Source organism: Hemitrygon akajei, chromosome 5 (assembly GCF_048418815.1).
Source record: "Hemitrygon akajei chromosome 5, sHemAka1.3, whole genome shotgun sequence".
Taxonomy (NCBI): domain Eukaryota; kingdom Metazoa; phylum Chordata; class Chondrichthyes; order Myliobatiformes; family Dasyatidae; genus Hemitrygon; species Hemitrygon akajei.
The window spans coordinates 1,740,155-1,762,201 of record NC_133128.1 but is presented as its reverse complement, the minus strand read 5'-3'; the positions used below and the strand labels follow the sequence as shown (position 1 = coordinate 1,762,201).

General features: G+C 45.4%; 1 protein-coding gene across 2 annotated transcripts in view; it reads left to right on the top strand.

Annotated features, from left to right (window-relative positions):
- LOC140727447 (1,4-alpha-glucan-branching enzyme-like) overlaps positions 1-22,047 on the top strand; it is a 528,898-nt gene that overhangs the window by 196,268 nt on the left and 310,583 nt on the right. For both annotated transcript variants that reach the window (XM_073044749.1, XM_073044748.1), the window contains exon 3: positions 13,968-14,083. In XM_073044749.1, coding sequence (XP_072900850.1) covers positions 13,968-14,083 — 116 coding nt within the window. The remainder of the gene's footprint in view (positions 1-13,967; positions 14,084-22,047) is intronic.

Here is a 22,047-nt window from a genome sequence, read left to right as displayed (position 1 = left end):
CTGACATCTCATTTTTAGCATTGTTTCCTGCTCGTGTACAGTACATCAATGTTCTAAGTTAGAGTGGTAAGCCTTTACTGCAGCAGGAAGACAGCACTTTGGGCTGAATGCCCATCTTTTTTTTTTAACATTTTTGTTCCTCTCCATTCCTCCTCCCCTGAAGATATGTCATGTACATATTTACAGCATTGTTTCCAGTTGCATTGGCAAAAGAGTGTCAGCTCAGGAATCAAGTTCAGTACTTAGCTTTACACCCAGGTTGAGGAGAGTGCTGGTTGTTTACCAGTGCAGGAGATAGCTCTATTGGATTCCAAACTCCAAGTTTTGAAGCACTTTTTAAAGGAAACTCTTCAGTTATAAGTGTCTAAAAATCATGTCACACACATGTTTCTGGAGGTGTCTCCTTCAATACTAATGTATTCATTTCCACTAAAGACTCAGAACGCTGGAGGAACTCAGCAGCCAGGCAGCATCTGTGGAAAAGAGTACAGTCAACGTTTTGGGCCTTTGATAAGATGCCACACGTGAGGCTACTTGCCAAATTGAGAGCCCATGGTATTATAGGAAAGTTACTAACATGGTTAGAGCATTGGCTGATTGGTAGGAGGCAGCAAGTGGGAATAAAAGGATCCTCTTCTGGTTGGCTGCCAGTGACTAGTGGTGTTCCACTGGGGTCAGTGTTGGGACCACTTCTTTTTATGTTGTATACTAATGATTTAGAAGATGGAATAGATGGCTTTGTTGTCAAGTTAGTGTTGAGGAAACAGGGAAGCTGCAGAAGGAGAATGGGCAAGGAAGTGACAAGTGAAATACAATGTTGGAAAATGCATGGACATGCACTTTGGTAGAAGAAATAAATGTGCAGACTATTTTCTAAACGCGGAGAAAATTCAAAAATCTGAGATGTAAAGGGACTTGAGATTCCTTGTGCAGAACACCCTAAAGGTTAACTTGCAGGTATAGTCGGTGGTGTAGAAGGCAAATGCAATGTTGGCATTCATTTCAAGAGGTGTAGAATACAAGAACAGGGATGTGATACTGAGGCTTTATAAGGTACTGGTGAGGCCCCACCTTCAGGATTGTGAACAGTTTTGGGCCCCTCATCTGAGAAAAGATATAGTGGTATTGGAGAGGGTTCAGAGGAGGTTCACAAGGATGATTCCAGGAATGAAAGGGTTACCTTATGAGGAACATTTAATGGCTCTGGGTTTGTACACACTGGAATTTAGAGGATGAGGGGGGATCTCATTGAAACCTTTCAAATGTTTAAAGGCCTTGACAGAGTAGATGTGGAAAGAATATTTCTCATGGCAGGGGAGTCTAGGAAAAGAGGGCACAACCTCAGGATAGAAGGGCATCTATTTAAATCAGAGGTATGGAGAAATTTCTTCTGCCAGAGGGTGGTGAATTTGTAGAATTTATTACCAGAGGCAACTGTGGGGGCCAGGTTGTTGAGTGCAATGAATTTGGATTTAAGGCAGAGCTTGATAGGTTCTTGATTGGACATGGTATTAAAGGTTACGGGGAGAAGGCCGGGGAGTGGGACTGAGAAGGGGAAAAAAAAGCATCAGCTATGATTGAATGGTGGAACAAACTCAATTGTCCAAATGGCCTAATTCTGCTGCTATGTCTTATGATCTTATGGTCTTATTACATCCTTCATTAGAATTTTTTTTGTTGACACTTGGTAACCACCAGAGAATGTAGGGCATTAAAGTGTGTGATTGTGTAAAAATAACTGTGGGGCAGAGTACAGTAAGAAGAGAGAGAAAATGGCAGGTAGAATATAATCGGCGGAAATATTATCAACCGATTGGAAAAACAGAATTGTTTTTCAGGTGAGCAGTAGTGTGCAGAATGAAGTTCCCTGCGGCTTATAACCCAGGACCAGATTTGTTAATAGCATTCTAGGGCATTATCTGAAAGACTGTATATGACGGAAGCCTTGGGCAGGAACCCACTTCAGGGCATAGAGCATTGAAGCAAACCAGATTAACTTAATGCCTTTTCAGTTGGAGAAATAGGTGTTCATGCCATCAGGTTGGAGGCTGCCGAGATGAAATATGAGGTTTTGTGACTCCTGAGAGTTGCCTCATCATGGCAGAAGAGGAGGCCATGGACTGACATGTTGGAATGGGATTTGGGATAGGAATTAAAATGGTTGGCCACTGAGAAATCCTAACAGTTGCAGGCGAAGCGGAGGTGCTTGACAAAGTGTTCTGCCAATTTACTATGGATCTCACCAAGGTTGAGGAGGGTACATCAGGAAAACAATACAATAGACAACTCCAACAGATTTGCAGGTGAAGTGTTGCCTCACCTGGAATGACTGTTTGGGACCCTCAAAGGAGATGAGGGAGGAGGTGAATGGGCAGGAGTAGTACTTCTGCTACTTTCAGGGATAAGTGCCAGGAGGGAGATTAGTGGGCAGGGGCAAATGAACAAGGGAATCAGAGAGAGAGTGCTCCCTGCGGAAAGAGGAGATTGGGGGAGGTAAAGATGTGTTTGGTGGTAGGATCGCATTGAAATGGCAGTAATTGTGGAGAATGAAGTGTTTGATGTGGAGGCTCATGGGGTGGGTAAGTTTTAGGACAAGAGGAACTATACTCCTGTTAAAGCAGCAGGACGATGGGGTGAGCGTGGATGTCTGGGAAATGGAGAAGATGCAGGTGAGGGCAACATCAATAGTGGAGGAAGAGAAACTCCGTTCTTTGAAGAAGAAGATCTTCTCTGCTCCCCTGAGAACAGATACAACTGATGAAGGAACTGAGTATTTTTACAGGAGGAAGGGTGGGAAGAGGTATGTTGTGTTGTTCTGGAGGAGACTTGCCATTCCCTTCTCAGAGGACAGCTGGAGGAGGGCACTAAATACAGAGCTTCCTGATACTGTTAGTGTGGCAGGTGAATGAGGCCTGAGGGTAAACGCTGACAGGATAGAAACAGGTAGGAGGTATCAGGAGGGAAAAGGCAATGGTGCAAGGTGCTAGTGGCCATAGAGCATTGGGAAAGAGTTGTGCTTATGGGTGTGAGTGAAGCATGAAATAGACATGGTACAGTGCAAGAACAGGCCATTCAGCCCACCTTGTGGGTGCCAACAGTGGTGCCAGTTTAAGCTAAACTTGAAGTTGGTGTAGGGAGAAAAGGGGCTTGTTTCTGTTGTTGTTGCTTAGTTCTATGTTGTTCTGCTGAGTTTGGTGGTCACACCTGCGAGCTGCACCCAGCACATCCTCAAGTTTGTTGGTTGTTAACGCAAGCAATTCATTTCAATATACGTTTCCATAAGTCCATAAGAAATGGGAGTGGATGTAAGCCATTCAGCCCATTGAGTCTGCTCTGCCATTTCATCCTGGCTGATCCAATTTTCCTCTCAGCCCCAATCTCCTACTGTTTCCCGATAACCTTTGAACCTAATCAAGAACCTATCAACATCCACCTTAAATACACCTTATGACTTCCACAGCTGCCTGTGGCAACGAATTCCATAGATTCACCACTCTCTAGCTAAAGAAATTCTTCCTCAATGGTCGTCCCTCTATTCTGAGGCTGTGTCCTCTAGTCCTAGACTACCCTACTACAGGAAACATCCTCTCCACATCCACTCTGTCCAGGCCTTTCATGGTTCGATTGTTTCAATGAGATTCTCCCTCAATATAACTTTCAGCAAGTACCCGCCCAAAGCCATCAAACATTCCTCATAGGATAATCCTTTCATTCACAGAATCATTCTCGTTACCCTCCCCGAATCCTCTCCGATGTCAGCACATTCCTTCTAAGATGGGGTGTTATATGGTAAGCAGGGTTTAAGGATCAGCACAACATTGTGGGCTGAAGGGCCTATACTGTGCTGTACTATTCTATGTTTCTGTGTTTCTAAGATAAGGGGCCCAAAACTGCTCACAATACAGCATGCGGTCTGACGAATGCCTCATATAACCTTAGCATTACACCCTTGCCTTTATATTCTAGTCCTCTCAAAATGAATGCTAACGTTGCATTTGCCTTCCTCACCATCCACTTAGTCTGCAAGTTAAGTTTTAGGGAATCCTGCACGACTCTCAAATCCCTTCGCAACTCATATTTTAAAATTTTCTGCCCTTTAGAAAATAGTCTGTGTTTTTGTTCCTTCCTCCGAAGTGCATGACCATCCACTTCCCAACACTTTCTTCTGTCTGCCATTCTTTGCCCATTCTCCTAATCTGTCTGTCTGCAGACTCCCTGCTTCCACTGCATTGCCAACTATCTTCGTATTGTCCACAAAATTGGTCACAAAGCCATCAATTTATCCAAATAGTTGACATAACTTAAAAAGCAATCCCAAGCACTGACCCCTACAGAATACTGCTAGTCAACAGCAGCCAACCAAAAAAGGCTTATTTTATTCCTACTCTTTGCCTCCTGCCAATCAGCCAATCTTTAATCCATGCTAATTCCATGGTAATTTTCATTAGTACCATTGTCTCTTATCTTATTAAACAGGCTCACGTTCAGCTCCTTGTCACTGGTCTACTGAAAGTCCAAATACACAACATTAAACAATTCTCCTTTGTCTATCCTGCTTGATATTTCTTCAAAAATTCCAACAGATTTGTCAGGCAAGATTTTCCCTAAAGGAAACCAAACTTATTTTATCATGTGTCTCCAAGTACCCTGAGACCTTATGCTTAATAATCGACTCCAACATCTTCCCAACCACTGAGTTCAGACTAACTGTCCTATAGTTTGTTACTTCTGCTTCTCTTCCTTTTAAGAGTGGAGTGACATTTGCAATTTTCTAGTCCTCTGGAACCATTATAGAATCTGGTGATTCTTGAAAGATCTTTACCAATGCCTTCACACTTTTCAGCCACTTCTTTCAGAACTCTGAAGTGTATACCATCTGGTCCTAGTGACTTAGATACCTTCCGAGCTTTCGGTTTCCCAAGCACCTTCTCCCTAGTAACAGCAAGTGCACTCACTTTTGCCCCCTGTGTGTGTGTATATATTTATTATTTGCTAGCTTTCTTTCATATTCCATTATTTCCCTTATGACTTTTTTTTAGCTGTCTTCTATTGGTTTTTAAAAGCTTTCCAATCTTCTAATTTCCCACTAATTTTTGCTGTATTATATGCCTTCTCTCTCACCTTTATGTTGTTTTTGACTTCCCTTGTCATCTATCATGCCTTTAGAATACTACTTCTTCTTTGGGATCTTGCACCTTCTGAATTTCCCCTGGAAACTCACACCATTGCTGTTCTGCTTCAACCCTGCTAGTGTCCTCTTCCAATCAACTTTGGCCAGCTCCTCTCTCATGCCCCTATAATTGCCTTTATTCCACTGTAATACTGATAGATCCGAGTTTAGCTTCCTCTCAAATTGCAGGGTGAATTCTATCATATTATGATTTCTGCCTCCTAAAAGTTAATTTACCTTAAACTCCCTAATCTAATCTGGTTTTTTAGACAACACCCAGTCCAGGATTATCTTTTCCCCTTGTGGGTTCAATCATAAGCTGCTCTAAAAAAAACATCTTGTAGGCACTCTACAAATTCTCTCTCTTGGGATCCAGCACCAACCTGATTTTCCCAATCTACCTGCATTTTGAAATTTCCTATGACTATTGTAATATTGCTCTTTTGACATGCATTTTCTATCTCCCATTGTAACTTACCCCTCATCCTGGCTACTGTTCGGAGTTCTGTATATAACACCCATCAGGGTCTTTTTACCCTTACAGTCTTTTAACTCTACCCCTAGGAATCTTCACCTTCTGGTCCTATGTCACCTATTTTGAAGGATTTGATTTCATTTTTTTTAACAACAGAGCCACCCACCCCCTCTTCCTCCCTGCCTGTCCTTTTGATACAAGGTGCATCCTTTGATGTTAAGCTCCCAGCTATGATCTTCTTTCAGCTACGACTCAGTGTTGCCTACAATGTTGTACCTACCGATTTGTAACTGTGCTGCAAGATCATCTACCTTATACACAGTGTATATCTGATAAATTAACTTGAACCTTGAACTAACCCCATCTACCAACGAGTGGTCCATATTCCTGCATTCCCTCTCCATCTGTGCCCAAAAACGTACCTCTTAAATGTTGCTATCGCATTTGCTCCCACCTTCTCCCCTAACAGCACGTTCTCGGCACTTGCAGCTCTCCAGAGGGACAGTCAGGTAAACTAATAAGCTAAAATTAAAGGCAAAATATGAAAAGGAATGAAGAAGGCAGTTCACACTCAATGAGGTCAGCATAAAGATTTTACTGTGGTCAGTGAAATGCAAGTAAACCTGGTTCACTTTGCATCTGTGTGGATGCGCTGAGTGTGGTAAATCAGGCGCAGAGAGCCACGCGGGAGCGTAGTGTGCTGATAACAGAAACTTAGCTCTTAAAGGGACAGGACAGAGAAAATACTCCTGGTGTAAGAAGGACAGGGAAAGAGGAAAGCAGGGTGTTTGATCAGAATCAGGTTTAATATTGCTGGCATATGTCATAAAAATTGTTGTTTTCTGGTAGCAATACATTGCAATACATAATAATAAAAGCAATAAGTTTCAATAAGAATATATTGAAAATTCAGTAAGTAGTGCAAAAAGAGAAGAAAGAATATAGTGAGGTAGTTCATGGATTCATTGTACATTCAGAAATCTGATGGTGGAGGGGAAGAAGCTGTTCCTGAAATGTTGAGTTTGTGTCTTCTGGCCCCTGTACCAGCTCCTTGATGGTAGTAATGTTAAAGGGACATCTTGTTCAAAGAGACTGATACAGTGCTGCAGAGAGGCAATAGAGTCAAAGATGGAATGTTTGGATAGAGATACTAAACAGGAGAAACAGTATTATGCTGTTGTGAGCTCACCGGGGATGGGAGATGAAGAATTGAAAAAGGGCTGGTGGTGAGCTCGCTGGGAATCGGAACTCGCTGGGTAATGGGAGATGAAGCATTGAAAAGGGCTGGTGGTGAGCTCACTGAGGATGGGAGATGAAGCATTGAAAAGGGCTGGTGGTGAGCTCACTGGGGATGGGTGATGAAGCATTGAAAAGGGCTGGTGGTGAGCTCACCGGGGATAGGAGATGAAGCATTGAAAAGGGCTGGTGGTGAGCTCACTGGGGATAGGAGATGAAGCATTGAAAAGGGCTGGTGGTGAGCTCACTGAGGATGGGAGATGAAGAATTGAAAAGGGCTGGTGGTGAGCTCACCGGGGATAGGAGATGAAGTATTGAAAAGGGCTGGTGGTGAGCTCACTGGGGATAGGAGATGAAGTATTGAAAAGGGCTGGTGGTGAGCTCACTGGGGATAGGAGATGAAGCATTGAAAAGGGCTGGTGGTGAGCTCACCGGGGATAGGAGATGAAGTATTGAAAAGGGCTGGTGGTGAGCTCACTGGGGATGGGAGATGAAGCATTGAAAAGGGCTGGTGGTGAGCTCACTGGGGATGGGAGATGAAGAATTGAAAAGGGCTGGTGGTGAGCTCACCGGGGATAGGAGATGAAGCATTGAAAAGGGCTGGTGGTGAGCTCACTGGGGATGGGAGATGAAGAATTGAAAAGGGCTGGTGGTGAGCTCACCGGGGATAGGAGATGAAGTATTGAAAAGGGCTGGTGGTGAGCTCACTGGGGATAGGAGATGAAGTATTGAAAAGGGCTGGTGGTGAGCTCACTGGGGATGGGTGATGAAGTATTGAAAAGGGCTGGTGGTGAGCTCACTGGGGATAGGAGATGAAGCATTGAAAAGGGCTGGTGGTGAGCTCACTGGGGATGGGAGATGAAGAATTGAAAAGGGCTGGTGGTGAGCTCACTGGGGATAGGAGATGAAGCATTGAAAAGGGCTGGTGGTGAGCTCACTGGGGATGGGAGATGAAGAATTGAAAAGGGCTGGTGGTGAGCTCACTGGGGATGGGAGATGAAGCATTGAAGAACTCGCTGGGTAATGGGAGATGAAGCATTGAAAAGGGCTGGTGGTGAGCTTACTGGGGATAGGAGATGAAGCATTGAAAAGGGCTGGTGGTGAGCTCACTGGGGATAGGAGATGAAGCATTGAAAAAGGGCTGGTGGTGAGCTCGCTGGGAATCAGAACTCGCTGGGTAATGGGAGATGAAGCATTGAAAAGGGCTGGTGGTGAGCTTACTGGGGATAGGAGATGAAGCATTGAAAAGGGCTGGTGGTGAGCTCACTGGGGATGGGTGATGAAGTATTGAAAAGGGCTGGTGGTGAGCTCACTGGGGATAGGAGATGAAGCATTGAAAAGGGCTGGTGGTGAGCTCACTGGGAATCGGAACTCGCTGGGTAATGGGAGATGAAGCATTGAAAAGGGCTGGTGGTGAGCTTACTGGGGATAGGAGATGAAGCATTGAAAAGGGCTGGTGGTGAGCTTACTGGGGATAGGAGATGAAGCATTGAAAAGGGCTGGTGGTGAGCTCACTGGGGATGGGTGATGAAGTATTGAAAAGGGCTGGTGGTGAGCTCACTGGGGATAGGAGATGAAGCATTGAAAAGGGCTGGTGGTGAGCTCACTGGGAATCGGAACTCGCTGGGTAATGGGAGATGAAGCATTGAAAAGGGCTGGTGGTGAGCTTACTGGGGATGGGTGATGAAGCATTGAAAAGGGCTGGTGGTGAGCTCACTGGAGATGGGAGATGAAGAATTGAAAAGGGCTGGTGGTGAGCTCACCGGGGATAGGAGATGAAGTATTGAAAAGGGCTGGTGGTGAGCTCACTGGGGATAGGAGATGAAGCATTGAAAAAGGGCTGGTGGTGAGCTCGCTGGGAATCAGAACTCGCTGGGTAATGGGAGATGAAGCATTGAAAAGGGCTGGTGGTGAGCTTACTGGGGATAGGAGATGAAGCATTGAAAAGGGCTGGTGGTGAGCTCACTGGGGATAGGAGATGAAGCATTGAAAAAGGGCTGGTGGTGAGCTCGCTGGGAATCAGAACTCGCTGGGTAATGGGAGATGAAGCATTGAAAAGGGCTGGTGGTGAGCTTACTGGGGATAGGAGATGAAGCATTGAAAAGGGCTGGTGGTGAGCTTACTGGGGATAGGAGATGAAGCATTGAAAAGGGCTGGTGGTGAGCTCACTGGGGATGGGTGATGAAGTATTGAAAAGGGCTGGTGGTGAGCTCACTGGGGATAGGAGATGAAGCATTGAAAAGGGCTGGTGGTGAGCTCACTGGGAATCGGAACTCGCTGGGTAATGGGAGATGAAGCATTGAAAAGGGCTGGTGGTGAGCTTACTGGGGATGGGTGATGAAGCATTGAAAAGGGCTGGTGGTGAGCTCACTGGAGATGGGAGATGAAGAATTGAAAAGGGCTGGTGGTGAGCTCACCGGGGATAGGAGATGAAGTATTGAAAAGGGCTGGTGGTGAGCTCACTGGGGATAGGAGATGAAGCATTGAAAAAGGGCTGGTGGTGAGCTCGCTGGGAATCAGAACTCGCTGGGTAATGGGAGATGAAGCATTGAAAAGGGCTGGTGGTGAGCTTACTGGGGATAGGAGATGAAGCATTGAAAAGGGCTGGTGGTGAGCTCACTGGGGATAGGAGATGAAGCATTGAAAAAGGGCTGGTGGTGAGCTCGCTGGGAATCAGAACTCGCTGGGTAATGGGAGATGAAGCATTGAAAAGGGCTGGTGGTGAGCTTACTGGGGATAGGAGATGAAGCATTGAAAAGGGCTGGTGGTGAGCTCACTGGGGATGGGTGATGAAGTATTGAAAAGGGCTGGTGGTGAGCTCACTGGGGATAGGAGATGAAGCATTGAAAAGGGCTGGTGGTGAGCTCACTGGGAATCGGAACTCGCTGGGTAATGGGAGATGAAGCATTGAAAAGGGCTGGTGGTGAGCTCGCTGGGAATCAGAACTCGCTGGGTAATGGGAGATGAAGCATTGAAAAGGGCTGGTGGTGAGCTCGCTGGGAATCAGAACTCGCTGGGTAATGGGAGATGAAGCATTGAAAAGGGCTGGTGGTGAGCTCACTGGGAATCAGAACTCGCTGGGTAATGGGAGATGAAGCATTGAAAAGGGCTGGTGGTGAGCTCGCTGGGAATCAGAACTCGCTGGGTAATGGGAGATGAAGCATTGAAAAGGGCTGGTGGTGAGCTCACTGGGGATGGGAGATGAAGCATTGAAAAGGGCTGGTGGTGAGCTCACTGGGGATGGGTGATGAAGCATTGAAAAGGGCTGGTGGTGAGCTCACCGGGGATAGGAGATGAAGCATTGAAAAGGGCTGGTGGTGAGCTCACTGGGGATAGGAGATGAAGCATTGAAAAGGGCTGGTGGTGAGCTCACTGAGGATGGGAGATGAAGAATTGAAAAGGGCTGGTGGTGAGCTCACCGGGGATAGGAGATGAAGTATTGAAAAGGGCTGGTGGTGAGCTCACTGGGGATAGGAGATGAAGTATTGAAAAGGGCTGGTGGTGAGCTCACTGGGGATAGGAGATGAAGCATTGAAAAGGGCTGGTGGTGAGCTCACCGGGGATAGGAGATGAAGTATTGAAAAGGGCTGGTGGTGAGCTCACTGGGGATGGGAGATGAAGCATTGAAAAGGGCTGGTGGTGAGCTCACTGGGGATGGGAGATGAAGAATTGAAAAGGGCTGGTGGTGAGCTCACCGGGGATAGGAGATGAAGCATTGAAAAGGGCTGGTGGTGAGCTCACTGGGGATGGGAGATGAAGAATTGAAAAGGGCTGGTGGTGAGCTCACCGGGGATAGGAGATGAAGTATTGAAAAGGGCTGGTGGTGAGCTCACTGGGGATAGGAGATGAAGTATTGAAAAGGGCTGGTGGTGAGCTCACTGGGGATGGGTGATGAAGTATTGAAAAGGGCTGGTGGTGAGCTCACTGGGGATAGGAGATGAAGCATTGAAAAGGGCTGGTGGTGAGCTCACTGGGGATGGGAGATGAAGAATTGAAAAGGGCTGGTGGTGAGCTCACTGGGGATAGGAGATGAAGCATTGAAAAGGGCTGGTGGTGAGCTCACTGGGGATGGGAGATGAAGAATTGAAAAGGGCTGGTGGTGAGCTCACTGGGGATGGGAGATGAAGCATTGAAGAACTCGCTGGGTAATGGGAGATGAAGCATTGAAAAGGGCTGGTGGTGAGCTTACTGGGGATAGGAGATGAAGCATTGAAAAGGGCTGGTGGTGAGCTCACTGGGGATAGGAGATGAAGCATTGAAAAAGGGCTGGTGGTGAGCTCGCTGGGAATCAGAACTCGCTGGGTAATGGGAGATGAAGCATTGAAAAGGGCTGGTGGTGAGCTTACTGGGGATAGGAGATGAAGCATTGAAAAGGGCTGGTGGTGAGCTCACTGGGGATGGGTGATGAAGTATTGAAAAGGGCTGGTGGTGAGCTCACTGGGGATAGGAGATGAAGCATTGAAAAGGGCTGGTGGTGAGCTCACTGGGAATCGGAACTCGCTGGGTAATAGGAGATGAAGCATTGAAAAGGGCTGGTGGTGAGCTTACTGGGGATAGGAGATGAAGCATTGAAAAGGGCTGGTGGTGAGCTTACTGGGGATAGGAGATGAAGCATTGAAAAGGGCTGGTGGTGAGCTCACTGGGGATGGGTGATGAAGTATTGAAAAGGGCTGGTGGTGAGCTCACTGGGGATAGGAGATGAAGCATTGAAAAGGGCTGGTGGTGAGCTCACTGGGAATCGGAACTCGCTGGGTAATGGGAGATGAAGCATTGAAAAGGGCTGGTGGTGAGCTTACTGGGGATGGGTGATGAAGCATTGAAAAGGGCTGGTGGTGAGCTCACTGGGGATGGGAGATGAAGAATTGAAAAGGGCTGGTGGTGAGCTCACCGGGGATAGGAGATGAAGTATTGAAAAGGGCTGGTGGTGAGCTCACTGGGGATAGGAGATGAAGCATTGAAAAAGGGCTGGTGGTGAGCTCGCTGGGAATCAGAACTCGCTGGGTAATGGGAGATGAAGCATTGAAAAGGGCTGGTGGTGAGCTTACTGGGGATAGGAGATGAAGCATTGAAAAGGGCTGGTGGTGAGCTCACTGGGGATAGGAGATGAAGCATTGAAAAAGGGCTGGTGGTGAGCTCGCTGGGAATCAGAACTCGCTGGGTAATGGGAGATGAAGCATTGAAAAGGGCTGGTGGTGAGCTTACTGGGGATAGGAGATGAAGCATTGAAAAGGGCTGGTGGTGAGCTCACTGGGGATGGGTGATGAAGTATTGAAAAGGGCTGGTGGTGAGCTCACTGGGGATAGGAGATGAAGCATTGAAAAGGGCTGGTGGTGAGCTCACTGGGAATCGGAACTCGCTGGGTAATGGGAGATGAAGCATTGAAAAGGGCTGGTGGTGAGCTCGCTGGGAATCAGAACTCGCTGGGTAATGGGAGATGAAGCATTGAAAAGGGCTGGTGGTGAGCTCGCTGGGAATCAGAACTCGCTGGGTAATGGGAGATGAAGCATTGAAAAGGGCTGGTGGTGAGCTCACTGGGAATCAGAACTCGCTGGGTAATGGGAGATGAAGCATTGAAAAGGGCTGGTGGTGAGCTCGCTGGGAATCAGAACTCGCTGGGTAATGGGAGATGAAGCATTGAAAAGGGCTGGTGGTGAGCTCACTGGGGATGGGAGATGAAGCATTGAAAAGGGCTGGTGGTGAGCTCACTGGGGATGGGTGATGAAGCATTGAAAAGGGCTGGTGGTGAGCTCACTGGGGATGGGTGATGAAGTATTGAAAAGGGCTGGTGGTGAGCTCACTGGGGATGGGAGATGAAGCATTGAAAAGGGCGTGTGGTGAGCTCGCTGGGTAATGGGAGATGAAGCATTGAAAAGGGCTGGTGGTGAGCTCACTGGGGATGGGAGATGAAGCATTGAAAAGGGCTGGTGGTGAGCTCACTGGGGATGGGAGATGAAGCATTGAAAAGGGCTGGTGGTGAGCTCACTGGGAATCAGAACTCGCTGGGTAATGGGAGATGAAGCATTGAAAAGGGCTGGTGGTGAGCTTGCCAGGGATGGGAGATGAAGTGTTGAATAGGGCAGTTGATGATGTGTCAGGTTGTAAATACCAGCAAAGTGTTCATGCCCCCACAGTCTTACTGTCTTAGACACTTCCTTTTCACTGAAGAGTAAAGCCGAAGCTCGCTCAACCTTTCCTCATACTCACCTCACTGCTGTTCAAGCTGCTACTCATGAATGCACTGCCAGATTCATCTCAACCCCATCGCCAAGTTTGCTGATGATACTACAGTAGCTGGCCTCATCAGCATCAATGATGAGTGGAGGCAGAGAAGCACATTGAGGGAATTGGCCACAGGGATATTCTGCACTGATGGTCACCTAGTTACCTGCCTCCTGCAACCTATGGGTGACTGATCCCTGTAACTTCTATCTATCACTTCCTCAGTTTCCCATATGAGCCGAAAGTCATCGAGCTGCAGCTCGGTGCACCTGGTGCAGATGTGGTTATCAGGGAGACTGGAGGTCTCACAGAATTCTCACATCTCAGACACAGAATAAAACATTACCTCTAGAGCTATCACAAACAAGAGAAAACCTGTAGATGCTGGAAATCCAAGCAACACACACAAAATGATGGAGGAACTTAACAGGTCAGGCAGCTTTTATAAAAAAGAGTACAGTCAAGGTCTTGGTCTGAAACGTCATCTGTACTCTCTCCATAGTTGCTGCTTGGCTTGCTGAGTTCCTCCAGCATTTTGTGTGTGGCCCTTGTAGCCATTCCTACTGCGCTAAGTGTGCCTTAACAGACGAGGCCTGAAAAATAAAGAGGAAGGAGAAACTTACCAGATACTTACCTCACATAATGGCCACTCACTTGCCCCTGCCTTATTTTCATTAGCTCTTTCTATTGAATCCCATTCACTGATTGGGTGCAGTTCAACTCCAAAAACTTCAGTGAAGTGCTGCTTTTTTTAAACTTCAGCCGAGTACCTAAATGAAATGGCTGCTTCCTTTTATGATCCTACTCACTGATTAGGTGCAGTCCACCTGATAGTGTGAGATTTTTATTAATGTTTTTTTCCTGCAGATGAATGGAACGTTTCTTCCCATCATTACAAACTATTGCCATTTGGAAAATGGGAGTTGTACATCCCCCCCAAAGCTGATGGTTCATCCCCTATACTGCACGGATCCAAGCTAAAGGTAAATTCCTCATGATACTGTTGTGTTTGAAATTCGTGGCAGGAAAAGTCTGGTGGCTTCAGGACTTGACTTGTTTTGCTGATTTGACCAACCTCTTGAGAAAAGTGTTGTTGCTCTTTTCCTGCCAAGTACTTGAAGACCAGCTCAGGAAAATGGCAGATATGCAATTTGCTTCATGTTCTGGAAGGATGTCAGCAATTTTATCTGTGTCTGACTTGTGTATAAGAGTCAGCAAGTCAAGCAGCAGCTGTATAAAACCTTGCTTGGGCCACATTTGTGCCACCGGGTTCAGGAGTAGTTGTCCTGTAGCCATCAGACTCCTGGACTGGCTCCTCGCCTCAGCACTGACCTGACTCCGTGGCTGTGGAATCAGTTGCTGGGACTCTGCATTTCATCTTCTGTGTATTATTTGTTTTTTTTTATTGTTTGCATGACTTTTTTTTGCATATTAAACATTTGTCAGTCTTTATTGTGCGGGGTTTTTCATGGATTCAGTTGTGTTTCTTTGTTTTGTGGCTGCCTGTAAGATAATCTCAAAGATGTACATGGTATGCATACTTTAATAAAAACTACTTTGAACTGTGACTTCTGCTTGCTGCTTTACAGGAAGGGTGCAAAGCAGGTTCACCAGGAAGTTGCCTGGATTGGAGAGTATAAGCTACAAGGGGAGTTTGCATACACATCAGTTGTTTTCTGTCGGGCACTGGAGGCTGAAGGACAACCTGACTGAAGTATATTAAATAATGAGAGGCATTAATGGAGTAGATAGTCAGAGTCTTTATCCCAAGGTGGAAGTATCAAATACAAGAGGGTGTAGGTGGGGGTGGGTGGAAGTTTTAAGGAGATTCAAGGCAAATTTTATTTTACACAGAGAGTGGTAAGTGCAGTTCCCAGCTGGAGGAAGTGGTGGAAGCAGATGGAATGTTTGAGATATATATGAATAGGCAGGGAATGCAGGGATACAGCTGATGTGCAAACAGAGAGGATTAGTTTTAATTGGCATCATGGTCGAAGGCCCTGTTCCAACATTGTACTGCTTTGCTTATATCAGCCTCAAATCTTTTCGCTATTTTCTTTGCTCACAGCATGGAAACAGGCTCTTCGGTCTGCTTTGACTTGAATTGTAAACTTATTCTGGTATTTGCAAACAATGTCCCTTCATCGGTTTCATTCCTCAGTGAACGGGCCCTTCCCTGAGCCATTCTGTTAGTAGCATCAAAAATACAAATAGATGTGTAAACTCTGCCTTTACAGTGAAGGATGAGATGAGAAATATGAAGGGGTGAGGGATCATTTAGCCTCCGGAGCTCTCCTGTTACTTATCAAGATCATGGCCAACCATCCACCTCTTCATTCTCCTACACACCTTCGTGTGTTTAAATTTGTGAAGATTTGGCATGACATCTAAAACTTTGACAAACTTCTATAGATGTGTGGTGGAGTGCAAATTGACTGGCTGCATCACAGCCTGGTATGGAAACACCAATGCTCTTGAATGGAAAAGCCTACAAAAAGTAGTGGATACAGCCTAGTCCATCACAGGTAAAGCCTTCCCCACCATTAAACATATCTACATGAATCTCCATCACAAGAAAGCAGCATTAATTATCAGAGACCCCACCACACAGGACATGCTCTCTTCTTGCTGCTGCCTTCAGGAAAGTAGTACAAGAGCCTCAGGATTTTCACCACCAGGTTCAGAAACAGTCATTACCCCTCAACCAACAGCCTCATGAACCGAAGGGGTAACTTCACTCACCGCTTAATTGAAATGTTCCCATAACCTATGTACTCACTATCACAGACTCATCATCTCATGTTTCTGATATTTATTAGAAACATAGAAAAAAACATAGAAGCATAGAAAACCTACAGCACAATATAAGCCCTTCAGCCCACAAAGTTGTGCTGAACATGTCCCTACCTTAGAAATTACTAGGGTTACCCATAGTCCTCTACTTTTCTAAGCGCCATGTACCTATCCAAAAGTCTCTTAAAAGACCCTATCGTATTCTCCTCCATCACCGTTGCTGGCAGCTCATTCCACGCACTCAGCACTCTCTGCGTTTAAAAAAAAAACCCACCCCTGACATATCCTCTGTACCTACTTCCAAGCACCTGAAACCTGTGCCCTCTTGTGGCAGCCATTTCAGCCCTGGGGAAAAGCCTCTGACTACCCACACGATTAATTCCTCTCATCATCTTATTGCTCATGTATTTATTATTATTATTTCTTTCCTTCCTTCTTTTGTATTGAAGTTTTGTTGTCTTTTGCAATCTGGTTGATTGTCTAAGTTGGTGTGGTCTTTCATTGGTTCTATTATGGTTATTATTCTATAGATTTATTGAGTATGTCCATAAGAAAATGAATGGCAACATACATATACTTTGAACTTTGATTTTCCTAATGACCTATAATTCAATCAACCCAGTGTCTGAACCTGTGAGGGAAGGAGTCCCAAAGATCCACCGTCTTGTAGGTGAAAGTATTTCTCATCTCAGTTCTTGACCTTAATCGGAGACTTGACACTGCTTCTAGTCTTGTTCACCAGGGAAAATATCTTAACCGTAGAAAATGCAACACTGAACAGGCCAATCTGCCCACCATGTTATGCCAATTTATGCCATCTCTAAATTTGCTGATGATACAACCATTATTGGCAGAATCTCAGATGGTGACAAGAGGTGTACAGGAATGTGATAGATAGATAGATACTTTATTCATCCCCATGGGGAAATTCAACTTTTTTTCCAATGTCCCATACACTCAGTAAAAAATATGATATGCATCTAAATCACTATCTCAAAAAGCATTAATAATAGCTTTTAAAAAAGTTATTAAGTCCTGGCGGTAGAATTGTAAAGCCTAATGGCATTGGGGAGTATTGACCTCTTCATCCTGTCTGAAGAGCATTGCATCGATAGTAACCTGTCGCTGAAACTGCTTCTCTGTCTCTGGATGGTGCTATGTAGAGGATGTTCAGAGTTATGCATAATTGACCGTAGCCTACTCAGCGCCCTTCGCTTAGCTACCGATGTTAAACTCTCCAGTACTTTGCCCACGACAGAGCCCGCCTTCCTTATCAGCTTATTAAGACGTGAGGCGTCCCTCTTCTTAATGCTTCCTCCCCAACACGCCACCACAAAGAAGAGGGCGCTCTCCACAACTGACCTATAGAACATCTTCAGCATCTCACTACAGACATTGAATGACGCCAACCTTCTTAGGAAGTACAGTCGACTCTGTGCCTTCCTGCACAAGGCATCTGTGTTGGCAGTCCAGTCTAGCTTCTCGTCTAACTGTACTCCCAGATACTTGTAGGTCTTAACCTGCTCCACACATTCTCCATTAATGATCACTGGCTCCATATGAGGCCTAGATCTCCTAAAGATCTATGGTAAATATACCAGTTAGCTGAGTGGTGTTGTAGCAACAAATTTGTACTCAATGTCAGCAAGACCAAAGAGCTGATTATGGACTTCAGAAAGGAATGAGGGAACACAAATAATCCTCATAGAGGCATTAGAAGTGGAGAGAGTGACAATTCCAAGTTCCTGATTGTCAATATCTCTGAGGATGTAACCTGAATGTAACATATTGATGCAGCTATAAAGAAGCCAAGACAGCGGCTATATTTCATTAGGAGTTTCAGGAGGTTTGGTATGTCATAAAAAACATTCACAAATTCCTAGAAATGTGCCAAGCTTGCAGACATTAAAGAAACAATAGACTTCCGGTAAGATGACGGCATGCTTGAGTGCAGTGGCTTCTTCGGGGTCAACCGTCCGCCCACGGGTCCCCCAAGTGACCATTTGTCCCTGGCTCATGGATTTAACTGTAGCAGGAATGGGCACATGTCTGTAAAGTGGTGGGAATTCCAGCCTGGATGTTGGTTTTGAGGGTGGTAGGCATGAAGGAGATGCGTTCAGAAGTGGATGCAATGTGGGCAATGGGGTTTTTGCAAGAATTATCTCATGGTTTAAGGTACAGCTATTGAATTTCCTTTCTCTTTTATTTGTTTAGAAATATAACTGCAGAGTGTCCTTGGTGATAGGAGATGTTTATGCCCTGCTGCCTCTGGGGTCCTACAGTACAGTATTGGTACACCAGCATTTGACTTGGTACAAAGGGGGGACACTGCAGTAAAAACAGAAGTGAAAACAGAGTTATGTTCTCTGGCAAACACGAGGAAATCTGCAGATGCTGGAAATTCAAACAACAACACACACAAAATGTTGGTAGAACACAGCAGGCTAGGCAGCATCTATAGGGAGAAGCGATGTCGACGTTTCGGGCCAAGACCCTTCGTCAGGACTAACCGAAAGGAAAGATAGTAAGAGATTTGAAAGTAGAGGGGAGAGGGGGAAATGCAAAATGATCAACCTCTGGCAACCTGTTTTGGAAAACGCAGGTTTCAACCAACACCTGGCAACCTCTGTGCCCTCTCATGCTAGCCATTTCAGCCCTGGGAAAAAGCCTCTGACTGTCCCCACGATCAATGCCTCTCATCATCTTATACACCTCCATCAGGTCACCTCTCATCCTCTGTCGCTCCAAGGAGAAAAGGCCGAGTTCACTCAACCTATTCTCATAAGGCATGCTTTCCCAATCCAAACAACATCCTTGTAAAGGTCTTCTGCACCCCTTCTATAGTTTCCACATCTTTCCTGTAGTGAACTGACCAGATCTGAGTGCGGGTTAGTAGATTAATTGGTCAGATGGGTGTAATTGAGCGGCGCGGACTCGTTGGGCTGGAAGAGCCTGTTACTGTGCTGTATCTCTAAATAAATAAATGACACCACATCCGTCAAAGAATAAATCAGCGTTCCTCCCTGTGCACCTTGTAGCTGCCTGCTAGCTGGATTTATGTGAGCTAGTTGGTGAGGTCTGCCAGTCTTGGCTGGGATGGGGATTAGAGAAAAAAATCCTGTGAAGAGTCACACATGCATTCTTGCTGCCTCCTTCTCCCACACCTAATTAACCTTTGGATAAACTTGTATAAATTTGCACGACAGCTGAAGATTATTGTATCTTGTTCTGGGGATGCGACCTCATTGTTTTCGGGGTTCAGTGACGTGGATTTGCGTGTATGTTGGTCTGATTGTGTTTGCAACCAGTCTCACATTGAGAGCAGAACTCCTAATTATTATCAAACCACCCACGTCAGCGCACTCAGTGTTGTGATGATGACCCTACCAGTTAACGTTACATTATTAATCTATTAATTGTGGTGCCTTTGTGTAGGAAACAAAAGAGGTGAGGTATGTGCTCAGTGCGGTGCTTTTGTTTTTAGAAGTGTATGTCTCAGGCCGTGGCTTGATGCTGAGTTCAGTTTACGGAGTGACTAGCAGACTGTGCAAGCCCTGTTGTGTTTATGAACTATCCCAACCACTCTGAGAAGCTTTAAGTCTCATTAATTTCTCAAGGGAGCTCAAGATGCATAGCCCATTGATCAGGAAGTCAGCAGTCAGTAGCAGTTGTTGTTCTGTTGTCTTGATTGACATCTCACATATATTTCAGATGTGGTGTACTTTTTGTTTGTTGGAAACAATGACAGCAAGAAGCTGAGTGATTTGATAATCTGTAAAGAAGACACTTTCTAAAATCAAGCAATAATTTGCTATCAGCCTGAGTAGTGAATACATGGGGATAGGGGGTGTTTGTAAGTGTTAACACTAAGCAATATAGCTTCATTTTTGTTAATCAGAGACTGAGTTTATTTAACTGGTTTTTGAGAAAGGAAAATAGTGAACTTCATGGTACCCCACAGGAGAACTCACTGTTTTAGGAGCATCACCCCAAATCCCTGGTTTATTATCCAATCAGTTGAGACTACTTGCTGGTGTTGAATGTTTTTTGATTGAAAGTCTAATTGTACCAAGTAGTTGTGATCGAACAGTCAACAGGAGTAGTCGTAAGCCCTTCGATCCATCATGTCTGTGCTATCTGATGTACCCAGCTACATAAGCAGAGGTAGGTGAACTTGTAGCACAGTTACAGATTGGCATGTGTGACACTGTAGGCATTACTGAATAGTAGCTGAAAGAAGATTATAGCTGGGAGCTTAATATGCAAGGACAGATGGTAGGGGGGTGGGGGTAGCATGGTTCTGTTGGTAAAAACTGAAATCAAATCATTAGAAAGAGGTAACATAGCATTAGAAGGCGTAGAATTGTGAGTAGAGCTAAGAAATTGCAAGAGTATAAAGATCCTGTTGGGAATTGTATACAGTAGAAAGATGTGGTCTACAAATTACAGCGGAAGAAAGAAAGTGTATGTCAAAAGGGCAATGTTGCAATAGTCATGGGGGATATCAATATGCAAATTGATTGGGAAAATCAGGTTGATGCTGCATTCGAAGAGGGAGAATTTGTAGAATGACTACGAGATGGCTCTTTAGAACTGAGCCTATTAGGGGATCAGCTATTCTGGATTGGGTTTTGTGTAATGAACTGGAATTGCTTAAAGAGCTTAAGGTAAAGGAACTCTTAAGGGCCAGTGATCATAGTATGATAGAATTCACCTTGCAATTTGAAAAGGAGAAGCTGAAGTCAGATGTATCAGTATTACAGTACTGTACAGAGGCATGAGAGAGGAGAAATTAAATAAAAAATAATGGGAAGTCAGAGGATTGGGAAGCTTTTAAAAACCACAGAAGGCAAATAAAAATGTCATAAAGAAGGAAAATGAAGTACAAAGGTAAGCTAGCCAATAATATTAAAGAGGATATCAAAAGTTTCTTCAGATTTATAAAGTGTACATGAGAGTCAAGTAGATATCAGATTGCTGGAAAACAATGCTGGAGAGGTAGTAATGAGCCGACAAGGAAATAGCGGATGTACTTTTTAAGTATTTTGCATCAGTCTTAACTGTGGAATACACTAGCAGTGTGCCAGAAGTTCGAGAGTGTCAGGGGACAGAAGTGAGTGATGTTGCCGTTACTAGGGAGAAGGTGCTTGGGAATCCGAAAGGTCTGAAGGTAGATGAGTCACTTGACCTGATGGTGTACACCCCAGGATTCTGACAGAGATGGCTAAAAAGATTGTGGAGGCATTAGACCATAAATCTAGGAGCAGAATGAGGCCCATTGATTCTGCTTTGGCTTTCCATTATGGCAATCCCAGATCCCACTCAACCCCATACACCTGCCTTTATGCCATATCCTTTGATGCCCTGACTGATCAGGAAGCGATCAACTTCTGTCTTAAGTAGCCAATGTGCAGGTGCTGGAAACATCAGAGGCATTGGTAGCAATGGAAGGCAGGTGAAGCACCACCAAACTCAGTGAGTTATTTTTCTTTACGTGGGGGCTTTTCTTATTTTTTAAACCATAAAAGAGAGATGGGGTCTAGCGGAGCGGCCATTGTCAGAGTGGGAACTTAGAGGCTTTTTGACTCAAAAGACTCCATGAGAAGAGGCTGAGGCCAAAGAAACAGGCAAGAATGACTTATCTGGGCAAGGCAGCAACAGCCAGACCAATTACACTGTGGTCAGCTCTGAGCCTCAGAAGGCTAGGGTGAAGACAAGTGCAGCAGTCATAGGGGACTCTACAGTCATGGGGACAGAAAGGAGATTCTGTGGCAGCAAAAGAGACACCAGGAATGTGTGTTGCTTCCTGGGTGCTAGGGTCCAGGATGTCTCTGAATGGTTGCAGAATATTCTTGAAGGCAAGGGTGAGCAGTCAGAGGTCGTGGTACATATTGGTACCATTGACATAGGCAGGAGAGGGGTAGAGGTCCTGCGCAGTAAGTTTAGGGAGTGAGGAAGGAGGCTGAAGAGCAGGACTGCCAAGGTGGTAATCTCCAGATTACTCCCAGTTCCACAAGCTAGGGAAGGTCAGAACAGGAAGATAGCGCAGATGAATGAGTGGCTGAGGAGATGGTGCAGGGGGCAGGGTTCTTGAATCATTGGAACATTTTCTGGAAAATGAGTGACCTGTACAAGTGGACAGGTTGCACCTGGA